This window comes from Silurus aristotelis, assembly GCF_946808225.1.
Source record: "Silurus aristotelis genome assembly, chromosome: 23".
In the NCBI taxonomy this organism is placed as follows: Eukaryota; Metazoa; Chordata; class Actinopteri; order Siluriformes; family Siluridae; genus Silurus; species Silurus aristotelis.
In genome coordinates this window covers 3512062-3525208 of record NC_139596.1, presented here as the reverse complement: position 1 = coordinate 3525208, position 13147 = coordinate 3512062, and the positions used below count along the sequence as shown (strand labels likewise).

Here is a 13147-nt window from a genome sequence, read left to right as displayed (position 1 = left end):
TTTTGAAATTTATTTTACATAATTAATCGTTTTAATTCTGACGAATCATGCACGAACGCATTCACTTTCTATCGAGTCTTTCACTTGTTTTTCACGCCAACACCAGAAGCTGTTTTGTGGCCAAGAAATACCAAATGCTTAACCTCTGTATAAAGAAACAGAGAGAGATGTGACCATTGAGGTCACAGGAACCTAAAACTGCACTGAAATAAGATTATGTTTGACTATTACTCAACATTAACATGATGCATGCTAAAATTATTGGTATTGTGAAATTGATAAATCATCAGCCTGCGTCACTTTTGGACAGATTCTCAATGTGAATAAGACTTTTACCACAAGTTCCTTTTTTCGAACAATGAACCAAAGGCCAATGTATTAGTAACATGCACTCTTTATGAAGTCATCGCCTCAGGGTATGTAGAATATGTGAAATACTAGTTAAATATCCATTATACAAGCCAAAGGATTGGGACGCCTGGCTTTTTTCAGCCATCTTTGATTCCTCCCCAAGCTGTTAACACAAACCAGGAGTCAAACAATTGTATAGGATGTCTTTAGGTGTGGTAGTGTCAAACTTTCCTTTCACTTGAATTAGGAGACCCAAACCCAAAAAAAAATTTTTATGTCAAAGGCACATGCTGTCATGTTAACAGGGAAATGATGAACAGCTGGTTAATGTAACCTGGTAGTGTAATGTTTACTTGACAATAATCGGTGAGATTTGTGTCAATTGGAAAAATATGTTGGTTCCAGTGTGTGGTGTCGGTGGTGGTGTTCTTTTGAAATTTATTTTACATAACCAATCGTTTTAATGGCAAAAGTCTTGTTTCCCACGAATCTTGCACGAACGCATTCGAGAAATGAGAGCGAGAGAAAAAAAAATCTCAGAACAACAGAGGAAGTTCTAAAGAATTTGAGCATTTTGATTCTTATTTAGCACTTAATCGCTTTTAGCATGACAACTGTTTACTGCTAAAACATACAGCTCACTTACTATCAAGTCTTTCACTTGTTTTTCACACCAACACCAGAACCTGTTTTGTGGCCAAAAAATACCAAATGCTTAACCTCTGTATAAAGAAAAAGAGAGAGATGTGACCATTGAAGTCACAAGAACCTAAAACTGCACTAAAATAGGATTATGTTTGATTATTACTCAACATTAGAATGATGCATTCATAAAGTTATTGGTGTTGTGAAATCGATAAATCATCAGCCTGCATCACTTTTGGACAGATTCTCAATGTGAATAAGACTTTTACCACAAGTTCCTTTTCTGAACAATAAACCAAAGGCCAATGTATTAGTGACATGCACTCTTTATAAAGTCATCGCCTCAGGGTATGTAGAATACGTAAAATACTATTTAAATATCCATTATACGGACCAAAGGATTGGAACGCCTGACTTTTTTCAGCCATCTTTGATTCCTCCCCAAGCTGTTAACACAAACCACGAGTCAAACAATTATATATGAGATAGGATGTCTTTAGGTGTGGTAGCGTCAGACTTTCCCTTCACTTGAATTAGGAGACCCAAACCTGTTCCAGCGTGAGAATACTCCTGTGCTATGAAGATGTGCTTTACATGGGATGGAAGTGTGTGGAAGAGCTTAAGTGGCCTGCTATATTTCTTTGAACAGTTATAACACCTTTGGGATGAATTGCACCCCAGGCCTCCTCACCCTACATTACTTTACTAACGCCCTTGTGTCAGAATGAGCATAAATTTCCACAAGCACACTCTAAACTCTAGTTGAGAGTCTTCCCAGAAGAGTGGAAGTTATTATAATAACAAATGTGGACTAAATGTGGACTGGGAGGTTGAAACGCTATGCAAATTTGATGGTTGGGTGTCCACAAATGTTTGTCCATACAGTGTATTTAATATTATAACCTCCAGTTCTATGTTTGGGACACAAAATTTTCATCATGGCCATTAATAGGCAGTGTTTTAACTACATGATACGTGTTTGTGTGCTAAATAAGTAAAATAGAACACGATTATTGTATCTTCTGTCATTGGCATGTGGCCAGGTTCTGAATTTTCATATTGCAGCTGGAGCGTTCTTGTGTAAAGTGTAAAAATAAAACTTTGAAGTCACATCCTTCTGCTAAATAAACAGGAAATAAAAAGACCCTAGATTATATTATGTCTGATGCATACTTTATTACATCACCTAGTGCTAAACTGCCAGCGAACCTTGACCAATATCGCATATCCCGATGACTTCAGAGTGTAGTGCCAAACACACACACACACACACACACACACACACACACACACACACACACACACACACACAACCATACATACTTATACGCATGCACACAAATGAGACAAGACATAAAAAAGTGCGTCACTCACTACAGCCCTCATAGTAAGTTGTCTATAGTCATTAGATTGTCTTCCTTTGTCATCATCAAATCATGTGACTTTTCAGAACTTTTCCTCTCTTTCCTATCTGCTTACTCAAAGTGCTGGTTTAGTGTTCTTAAATGTTCCTTCTTCTTGTCAAAAGTGGGTTTTTTTTGGTTGAGCCACAAAAAATAAGGAGACTATTGTTTTCTTTTGTTTTTCAATCCCGAACAGAACAACAACGAAAAAAAAAAAAAGGAGGAGGGAAAAAGTGTGAGGTTGTATCATCTTGGTCTATAATCATCTGGAATCCCCGGAAGGTTTCGCTGTTTGAGCACAACTTCCACACTGCGTATGAGTCCGTCGATCTTTTCCCGCATCTCCGGCGTGTACGGGTCATACTCGAGCTTCCTGAGGCCCGAGCGCTTGAAGTTTCCGTCTTTTTGCGCCACGACGCACAGCAGCCGATCCTCCGAAACTTCCAGGCCCAGGAAGAGGACAATGCGTTTTAGGTGGGTGAAAAGGTCTCGCTTCAGCTCCTCGAAGTGAACCAGGTGTACGTTTTTACCGTGCTGGAGCCAGTCGAGCGTGTGCGATGCCCACCATGGTGCGTAGTTCTTTACGAACTCGGGCCATTCTGAAACAGAAGAAGAAAGAGAAAAAACCTGAAAACCTTTTCTACAATAAGAATCAATTTTGAATTATAAAACATTGGATTGAAAACCTTTTTGGGTAGTTAATAAGATGGTTAGCATGGGATTAAGATTGAAGCATCAATGAAACTGGGCAGTATAGGGGTGTAGAGGGTAGCATTGCCACCTTACAGTTCTATCCTGGTATCCCGATTCTCTTCTGGGTTCTCGCTTATCCAAAAGAACTACATTTTAAAGATATTTTTTCCCAAAAAAGATCATGGCACCCATATCTGCACCTTCCACTGCTGGGCATCTGAGCAAGGCCCTCAACAATCAACTGCTCAGCATATAAATTAGATCATTGTAAGTCTGCCAAATGCTTTAAATGTAATTGAAAATGTTTACAATAAGAAGTTGCAACCTGCTCCAGCAAGACAATGCTCTTGTGCACAGTGAAGACATAGTTTGCCATGGTTGGAGTTGAACTCCACTGAGTTGTTTACTATGATGGCTCAGAACCACAGGATGCATGAACAGTTTTTCCATTTAACTGACATCACTGCATGCCTTAACAATCATGGACCTTTAATGTCCCCAATCTTTTATCCACAAGAAAAACTCCACAGCCACTTCATTTTAGAGTTACAGCCAAAGCCAAAATGTGAATAAGTAGGTGTGTGTGTGTATGCATATCCTGGGATGACCTGGTAAGCATTGTCTGAAGATGAGGGAACGGATCACCGATTTAAAACAAACCAGCAAACAAAACAAACCGCATGCAGCCTTGAAGATCATTTATTATAAACTCAAATAAAGTCACACCCTTTCATCGTAAAGCAACACATTTACCGGTTAACACCAAGGCAGTAACGAGTCAAAAAGGGTTTCACACTCTATTGTGGTGAGACTTGTGAAAACAATTGGACTCGCCTTTTTTTTTTTATCTGTCTCAGTTAATGTCTGTTTCAACAATTTCAGTAATATCAAACTCTCTGAGTTAGTACGAATCAGACACAGTGTCCACAATGTAAAATGTGAGAGTAAGGAAAATTAAACATTAAAAATATAGATTTTAACCTTTAATGTTTAACATTTCCTGTTGGTGATCCATGCTATAAATGTTTGTATTTTTTTTACTATCAATCTCTATGAATCAATCATTTGTGATAGTGGTTTTGCGGAAAAATTTAACCTATAGTGGACGACTTTTGGAAGTGTTTGTGAGGTAAAATGGAATTCTATTCAAGTAAATGCTGTTTAAATGTTATTTACCTGAAACAATGCCTGTTTTAAAAGCTTTTTACCATTGCTTAAAATATCCATAAGTGAAATAGAAACGCTCATTAAAAATTGCAATGGCTTCAATAGAAATACAATGTGCACAATGGGTCTCTGTTGAATTGGCCATCTGTTGCTGCCATCTAGCATGTCTCGTGGATAGCATTAAGGAACAAAACAGCCCATGTTTTTCACTTTGAACATCCCATGATGGTATCTACTTGACACCAATAGGGGCCATTAGAATTTCATTAGGCATTTAGATACTAGGAAGTTTCTACAATGGGTTTATTTGGTTTGATGATAATGGTTTAATAATGTAGTCAATGATATAATGTAATATCTTAGTTTTAAGAATAAGGCATCTGGGATTATTTCAAGAACGATTGCTTTTCTAAGGTCATGTCACAAAACTACAAGATTTCTCAAAGCAGTACTACAGAAATCGAGTCATTATGCAACTAGCAACACGAAACTGTTCAGAAAGCATGGGAACCAAGGTTCATTTACTGTACAGTCATTGGTACTGGTTATAAGGTATGCAAAAATTAAATTACATTTTATTGGTATAGCACTTTTAACAATGTCCCATAAATATGATTATAGATATTAGCATAAATGAGTTCCTATATCTTTATCCCTAATGAGTAAACCAGTTAAAATCTCCCTCAGAAGCGAACTCGTCTGTATGACACCGAATGTCCATTTTCCATTATTGTTCACGCTATTAACAAACCCAGCCATTTGGATGGCACAAGCCGGTGCACTTTCAGTGCCGGTCCCAAGCCCGGATAAATGGGGAGGGTTGCGTTAGGAAGGGCATCCAGTGAAAAATGTGCCAAATCAAATATGCGGATCACGAATCAGAATTTCATACCGGATCGGTCGAGGCCCGGGTTACCAACGACCGTCACAGGTATCGTTAGCCAACACGGTACCGGTGGAAATTGGGCTACTGTTGGCCGAAGGAGAAGAAGGAGAGGAGGAAGACGTCTACAGAGACAGCAGGGAAAGAAGAAGTGTAGAAGAGTGGAGGTTAGAGTTGGTACTTTAAATGTTGGTACTATGACTGATAAAGGGAGAGAGGTAGCTGATATGATGGAGAGGAGAAAGGTAGATATGTTGTGTGTTCAGGAGACCAAGTGGAAAGGGGGTAAGGACAAGAACATTGGAGGAGGGTTTGAACTGTTCTATCATGGTGTGGATAGAAAGAGAAATGGTGTAGGGGTGATTTTTTTCTTCTTTCACACCCGCTGACACCTTAAATTTGGATTTCTTCAATTGTAAATAACTTTCTGCATCTGAAGATGGTTCCCCATGAACGGTCTAAAGATCTATGAGGTTCCTGTGGAAGGTAAAACTTATAAGCTATAAACATTACTTTAAAACGCAATTTATATAAACAGTGTGCTACAATGGTTTAGGGTCGCAATTACGATAAAGTCTCCATCAGTACTCCAACAGTTGAAACTAGGGCTACAACATCTAATCAATAAAATTGATAATAATCAGTAATGAAATCCGTTGTCAACGAATGCCTTTATTGATTATTTGAGCTGCTCAGGTTAGGGTTTAGCGTGAGGGCAATATAACACAGCCGCGTGCAAAATAATGGACAGTACAGGGTCAACGGGCAGCAAGAAAAAGTGTCCATCCGAAGTCATCCATAGGAGCATTTTATATTAAACGCAACAAAGAAAACTGTAACTTGCAAGGTATTCAAAGTGTATCTTGTGAGCACAACAGTGAAACACACTGATGTTATGGATGAAGGAGTTTGATAAAGCGCTATTGTGTAAATTGTTTGTTCGCTAACTTCGGGAAAGTCGCACTGGATCTGTTCTGTCGTGACTCGCAAGCGGCATGTGGCGCAATATTCGCATGAAGGATTCAATTTAAACTGTGCGAACAAACACTAAATCCAAATGCAGCAAATAACAGCAGCAGTAAACGATTACATTTTTAGTCGCTCTTGTGGTTTTCAGCTAATACTTGTGCATTTGCACACCAATGCTTATTTCGTTCCATTTTTTTTTTTTTTATCTTATCAAATCTGTCACCTTGCTGCATTTTGTTCCATTCCCTTTTTATAGCATTTGTCTACTACAACAGTACTCATCCGTTTTTAAACGTGGTTTACTGCGGCTTTACTGCGTTCAAATGCTTGTTTTCAATGTTTGCATATTTTATTTTTTATTTTTTATTTATTTATACATTAAATTAATTATATATTCTAAATGCTTAAATCTTCACAACTGCACAAAATGTATAAATTTTTTGTATATTTTTAAAAAAAATTGTCACAAAACTTATTTTATATTAATTATATATTATATTATATTTATATATATATGTTCATTCATTCATTCATTCTCTCCCGCTTATCCGTAATTCGGGTCGCGGGGGCAGCAGTCTAAGCAGACCCCCGCCTTCGACTGCTGCCCAATCCTCACAGCACCGTCCCTCACGGTCCCTCCTGCAGGTGGTGAGCCCACAGGAAGTATATATATATATATATATATATATATATATATATATGAGAGCATCCTGACCAACTCCATCACTGTATGGTACGGAGGCTCCACTGTGTGTGAACGTAAAGCACTGCAAAGGGTGGTCAAAACCGCCCAACGCATCACTGGCACCCAACTACCTGCCATTGAACACCTTCACCACAGCAGTTGTCTGCGCAGAGCTCACAACATCATCAAGGACTCTTCACATCCCAGTCATAAACTGTTTAACCTCCTTCCATCACGAAGGAGATACAGAAACTTGCGCACCAGAACCAGCAGGTTCAGGGACAGCTTTTTTCCATCCACCATCACATTACTAAACTCAACACTACACCGCTAAATCACTACAAAACAAACACAAACAAAAAGACTGTATATAACCTCTGTACAATACATGTACATACTACATATTATATCTTTTTCACTCCTCAGTACATCTGCACTTTTTTATATCTGTATGTATCTTTATCATTGCTGTACATTCTGCCCAACATTTCACATTCATTTGTATATATAATGTATGTGTATATATTTATATATACATTTTTTATATATAGTAGACTGTTTATTCAGCTTGCTACTCCTTAATGCCATAATCTTGTGATCTGTAACCTTTCATTTCTGCACATTTTCCTAATTACTGTACGCCTCTATATTTATTTACTGTACTTCTGAATGTCCACACATCTCTGCACTGAAATAGCCTTTATATTTATTCACTGTATATACTTTCATATATACCACTTGCTGTAAATATGCTAGATAGTTATCTGCACTGTAAATATGCTAGATATTTATCTGCACTTTTGGACGATTGCTACATTTTGCATTTCTGGTAGATGCCAAACTGCATTTCGTTGCTGTGTACCTGTACTATGCAATGACAATAAAGTTGTATCTATCTATCTATCTATCTATCTATCTATCTATCTATCTATCTATCTATCTATCTATCTATCTATCTATCTATCTATCTATCTATCTATCTATCTATATTATATTTTATATTGATTTTTAAAAGCATTTTTAAAGTACACTTTTTATACATAGATACCCTGAATTAGGGTTTTATATTGTTATAATATAAAAAAAAAATCCATTGAAAAAATGTTTTTATCCAATTAATCGAAATAATAATCGTTAGTTGCTAGTTTTTGGACAATGTCATTATTAAAAGCACTTATACAAATAAAATATAATTGAATTCAATTGAAACTGGGTTTAACACCACTGGTTATAAAGAGCCAAACAGTATGGTGGCTGTGTCAGGGATTCACCCTGCCACGCCCCCCTCTGTAGCTGTCAGGGATTCACCCTGCCACGCCCCCGTCTGTAGCTGTCAGAGATCCACCCTGCCACGCCCCCCTCGATAGCAGTCACGCTGCTTCCCAAGATTACCGACAGCTGTGGCTCATGAAAGATCAGACTACATAAACTCACGTTCTTGAGTCACAGGCTGTCGGTCGTTATATTGTCATATATTGTCAAGCTGGACAATCGCGTGGCTGCTCGACCGCCGGCTGTATATGCGAATTCCACTTCCGACTTGGATTACTCATTGCCGAAGGCTTTATGGATTATGTTTGGGACATTCGAACTCATAGCGGACAACGCGTATCGAGCGGATGTCTTTGTTTGTTGTTTTCAACGGCTTATGAGTGTTTTTGTGTTGTACGGTTGTTGAAATAAAAGGACAATGATCGGACTATATCGGCTTCCGCGTCTGCAGCCTGACAGAACGACCGACCTATACCGAACGCGGATTCGCCATTCCGCGATTCCGACCGCAACGGATCGGCAGCTAAACCCGGCTTCGGATTTCCTCCGGAAGCTCAGTGCCGCTTCTCGCGGTTCAGATCCACAGAAGCCGGATCATGAGAGCGCGGGTGCGCCATGCCCCTCAGAGAGCGCGAGGGGATTACCGGCTCGTTATTCGGGGAAAAAAGACGAATTGGGCGGGTTTCTGCAAGGCATCGGCGAGTATGTGGCTGTTAACATTTCCCGGTTTCCTTCCGAACGAGCCAAGATTGCCCTCTGTATTTCCCTCCTGTCTGGAGAAGTTCTTGCCAAAGCCAGCTCACTATGGAGCGCCAAAGGGGGCAAATTCGGCTCACTCGCCGAATTCAGCGGGCTGCTTCTGGGGAAGTTGGGGATAGAGGTGGTGGATCTCCACTACAGTCCCCTTGAGGAGGAAGGTGCTCCATTCCAAGGTTCTCAAGAGCACGCGGCTCCGTGCCGGATCTCCCATGAGCCTGCAACTCAGCCCCAATGTTTTGATGAGAGGGCTGCTTCATCTCAGGGTCACTACCAGCGTGCTGCTGTGTTCCGGGGTTCTCGTGGACGCACCACACCATCTCCGAGCGTCGGCGAGCACACAATGCCGTCACAGAGCTTCTACAGGCGTGCCGCTCTGTTCCGAGGTTCCCGTGGGCGTGCCACGCCGCCACAGTGTCTCCAGGAGCGTGCTTTCCCGCCACAGAGTCTTCACGAGAGCGCCGCGCCGCCACAGTGTCTTCACGAGAGCGCCGCGCCGCCACAGAGTCTTCACGAGAGCGCCGCGCCGCCACAGAGTCTTCACGAGAGCGCCGCGCCGCCACAGAGTCGTCACGAGAGCGCCGCGCCGCCACAGAGTCGTCACGAGAGCGCCGCGCCGCCACAGAGTCTCCAGGAGCATGCTTTCCCGCCACAGAGTCGTCACGAGAGCGCCGCGCCGCCACAGAGTCTCCAGGAGCATGCTTTCCCGCCACAGAGTCGTCACGAGAGCGCCGCGCCGACACCTCCGGTCACAGAAGGCAAAGTGACTCCTCCGAGTCCCTCTCCAGACGGCGCCCCATCCCAGAGCCCTTTCCAAGGCGACATCTCGCCCACGGAAAGCTCGGCTCCGCCCCAGGACCTCCAAGAGAGCTCCGCCCAGCTCCAGGTCCCTCCAGAGAGCTCCGCCCAGCTCCAGGTCCCTCCAGAGAGCTCCGCCCAGCTCCAGGTCCCTCAAGAGCGCTCCGCCCAGCTCCTGGCTCCTCAAGAGGGCACGACTCCGCTCCAGGCTCCTCCCGAGAGCTCGTCTTCGCTCCAGGCTCCTCTCGAGAGCTCGTCTCCGCCTCCGAGCGACCCCACGAGCTCGTCTCCGCTTCAGTGTCCCAAAGAGAGCTCCACTGATGTCGTGGAGCTCCACTGGCTCCGATCTGCGCCTAAGGGTCCCAAGGAGCGCCCCTACGCCCAGGGGTTTCCCTGTGCACTCACCCCGGCTCCAGGACTGCGAAAGGGAAGTTGAACCGCTGCCCCTGGGTTCCACCGACGGCGACGGCTCACCCCACAGTCCCGCAGAAGGCGACGGCTCGTCTCCAGCGCCCGCAGAAGGCGACGGCTCGTCTCCAGCGCCCGCAGAAGGCGACGGCTCGTCTCCAGCGCCCGCAGAAGGCGACGGCTCGTCCCCAGCGCCCGCAGAAGGCGACGGCTCGTCCCCAGCGCCCGCAGAAGGCGACGGCTCGTCCCCAGCGCCCGCAGAAGGCGACGGCTCGTCCCCAGCGCCCGCAGAAGGCGACGGCTCGTCTCCAGCGCCCGCAGAAGGCGACGGCTCTTCCCCAGCGCCAGCAGAAGGCGACAACTCGTCCCCAGCGCCCGCAGAAGGCGACGGCTCGTCCCCAGCGCCCGCAGAAGGCGACGGCTCGTCCCCAGCGCCCGCAGAAGGCGACGGCTCGTCCCCAGCGCCCGCAGAAGGCGACGGCTCGTTCCCAGCGCCCGCAGAAGGCGACGTCTCGCCCCCAGCGCCCGCAGAAGGCGACGTTTCGCCCCCGGGCTCCGCAGAAGGCGACGTTTCGCCCCCGGGCTCCGCAGAAGGCGACGTTTCGCCCCGGGGCTCCGCAGAAGGCGACGTCTCGCCCCCGGGCTCCGCAGAAGGCGACGTCTCATCCCCGGGTCCTCTTCAGGGCGAAGGATCGCATCCAGGCTCCACGCAGGGCGAAGGATCGCATCCAAGCTCCACGCAGGGCGACGTCTCGCCCCCGGGCTCCACGCAGGGCGACGTCTCGCCCCCGGGCTCCACAGAAGGCGACGTCTCGCCCCCGGGCTCCACAGAAGGCGACGTCTCGCCCCCGGGCTCCACAGAAGGCGACGTTTTGCCCCCGGGCTCCACAGAAGGCGACGTCTCGCCCCCAGGTCCCTCTGACGGCTACGTCGGTCCTCCAGGTCCCTCTGACGGCGACGTCGGTCCTCCAGGTCCCTCTGACGGCGACGTCGGTCCTCCAGGTCCCTCTGATGGCGACGTCGGTCTTCCAGGTCCCTCTGACGTCGACGTCGGTCCTCCAGGTCCCTCAGAGTGTGGTACGACGTTCCTGGTCTCCGCCCGGGATGTCCTCCACTCCCCGGTCATTGTCATGGTTGGCGTCCAGTTCCGGTTCCCTGCCATGGAGGTCGCTCCGGCTCCAATCCCCGCCAGGGGCTTTACTCAGCCTCCCGTCAGCACCGAGGGCGTGGCTCCGTTCCGGATCCACCTGCAAGGTGTTGTCCCATGCCGGCTCTCCGCAGAGGATGCTCACCAGGCCTTCGTTGCTCCCAGGCGTCTAAGGAGGCCTTCCTCGGAGTGCCCTGGCCCGCCTGGCATAGGTGGGTTTTGGGGCGTCAGGTGTCGCCCCTGGAGGGGGGGGTACTGTCAGGGATTCACCCTGCCACGCCCCCCTCTGTAGCTGTCAGGGATTCACCCTGCCACGCCCCCGTCTGTAGCTGTCAGAGATCCACCCTGCCACGCCCCCCTCGATAGCAGTCACGCTGCTTCCCAAGATTACCGACAGCTGTGGCTCATGAAAGATCAGACTACATAAACTCACGTTCTTGAGTCACAGGCTGTCGGTCGTTATATTGTCATATATTGTCAAGCTGGACAATCGCGTGGCTGCTCGACCGCCGGCTGTATATGCGAATTCCACTTCCGACTTGGATTACTCATTGCCGAAGGCTTTATGGATTATGCTTGGGACATTCCAACTCATAGCGGACAACGCGTATCGAGCGGATGTCTTTGTTTGTTGTTTTCAACGGCTTATGAGTGTTTTTGTGTTGTACGGTTGTTGAAATAAAAGGACAATGATCGGACTATATCGGCTATCGCGTCTGCAGCCTGACAGGCTGCATGTTTAATGTCATATTGTATATACTGTAAGTAAATCACTTGGGATTAAGAAATAAGGGAAAGTTGTGTGAAAGAGGGAGGCGGCAAGAGAAAGTGAAAGATGGAGAGATCAAGGAGAGGTGACGCATCTCATAGTTGCATCGTGTGAAACACACCCTGAGAAGAAATCATACTTTTTTCCCACCACTCAGCAGCAATATGAGTAGTGAAGGCAGTGAGAACAAAAATGCAATTTACAACAAATTGACCCAAAAAGACCCCCCCACCCCATACCCCTCTAAAACTCGCATACTAACCAAGTTTATGGAACTAAAGTATATTCTTTTCACGGCGGAAGGGAACTTGTTTGCAAGTAAGAAAACTAAGACGAAAAACAAGAAGGAGATGAAGAAAAGAGGAAACAAAACTGTGATCGTCTACAAAAGAGTCGAGAGAAACGCAGTTTGAAGCAATTGTTAAACTAGCTTTCTTAAAAAATGTCCAGGCTTTTGCACAAAGTTTAAAATGGTTAGAACTCTTTCAAAAGGGTCTCCTATTTAGACGGTTGTTCTGTAACTACTAGTTCAACGGTAAAAGACCTGGGAGTTATTTTAGACAGCAACTTATCTTTTAAAAATCACATCAATCAAGTTACAAAAACAGCCTTCTTTCACCTTAGAAATATTTCTAAGCTAAGAAATATGTTATCTATATCTGATGCAGAGAAGCTCGTCCATGCGTTTATGACCTCTAGAATAGACTACTGTAATGCATTACTAGGTGGATGTCCTGCATCATTAATAAACAAGCTTCAGTTAGTTCAGAATGCAGCAGCAAGAGTTCTTACTAGGTCAAGAAAATACGATCATATAACCCCAATCTTATCGTCCCTACATTGGCTTCCTATTAAGTTTCGAATAGACTACAAACTACTGCTACTCACTTATAAAGCACTAAATGGTTTGGCTCCCATGTATCTATCCAGTCTCTTAACACGCTACAATCCGTCACGCTCCCTGAGATCTCAAAACTCTGGGCTTCTAGTAGTTCCTAGAATAGCAAAGTCCACTAAAGGCGGTAGAGCATTTTCACATTTAGCTCCTAAACTCTGGAATAGTCTTCCTGACAGTGTTCGGGGTTCAGATACACTCTCCCAGTTTAAGTGCAGATTAAAAACATATCTTTTTAGCAAAGCCTACACATAACACACATCACACACATCACATCACAACCTTGTGCTCCAGAACATCTGATCA

General features: G+C 45.0%; 1 protein-coding gene and 1 long non-coding RNA gene across 4 annotated transcripts in view; one reads left to right on the top strand and one right to left on the bottom strand.

Moving 5' to 3' along the window:
* wscd2 (WSC domain containing 2) overlaps nucleotides 1-13147 on the bottom strand; it is a 71289-nt gene that overhangs the window by 2138 nt on the left and 56004 nt on the right. For 2 of the 3 annotated variants that reach the window (XM_083526385.1, XM_083526386.1), the window contains exon 9: nucleotides 1482-2998. In XM_083526385.1, the coding sequence (XP_083382511.1) occupies nucleotides 2646-2998 (353 nt within the window). In that variant the 3' untranslated portion in view covers nucleotides 1482-2645. Of the gene's footprint in view, nucleotides 1-685; nucleotides 2999-13147 lie in introns of those variants that run through there. The other variant, XR_014531016.1, reaches the window with a different exon arrangement.
* Nucleotides 68-2296, top strand: LOC310717999. The gene is made up of 2 exons (XR_014531021.1): nucleotides 68-561; nucleotides 1497-2296. It is a non-coding gene; the product is annotated as an uncharacterized lncRNA (long non-coding RNA).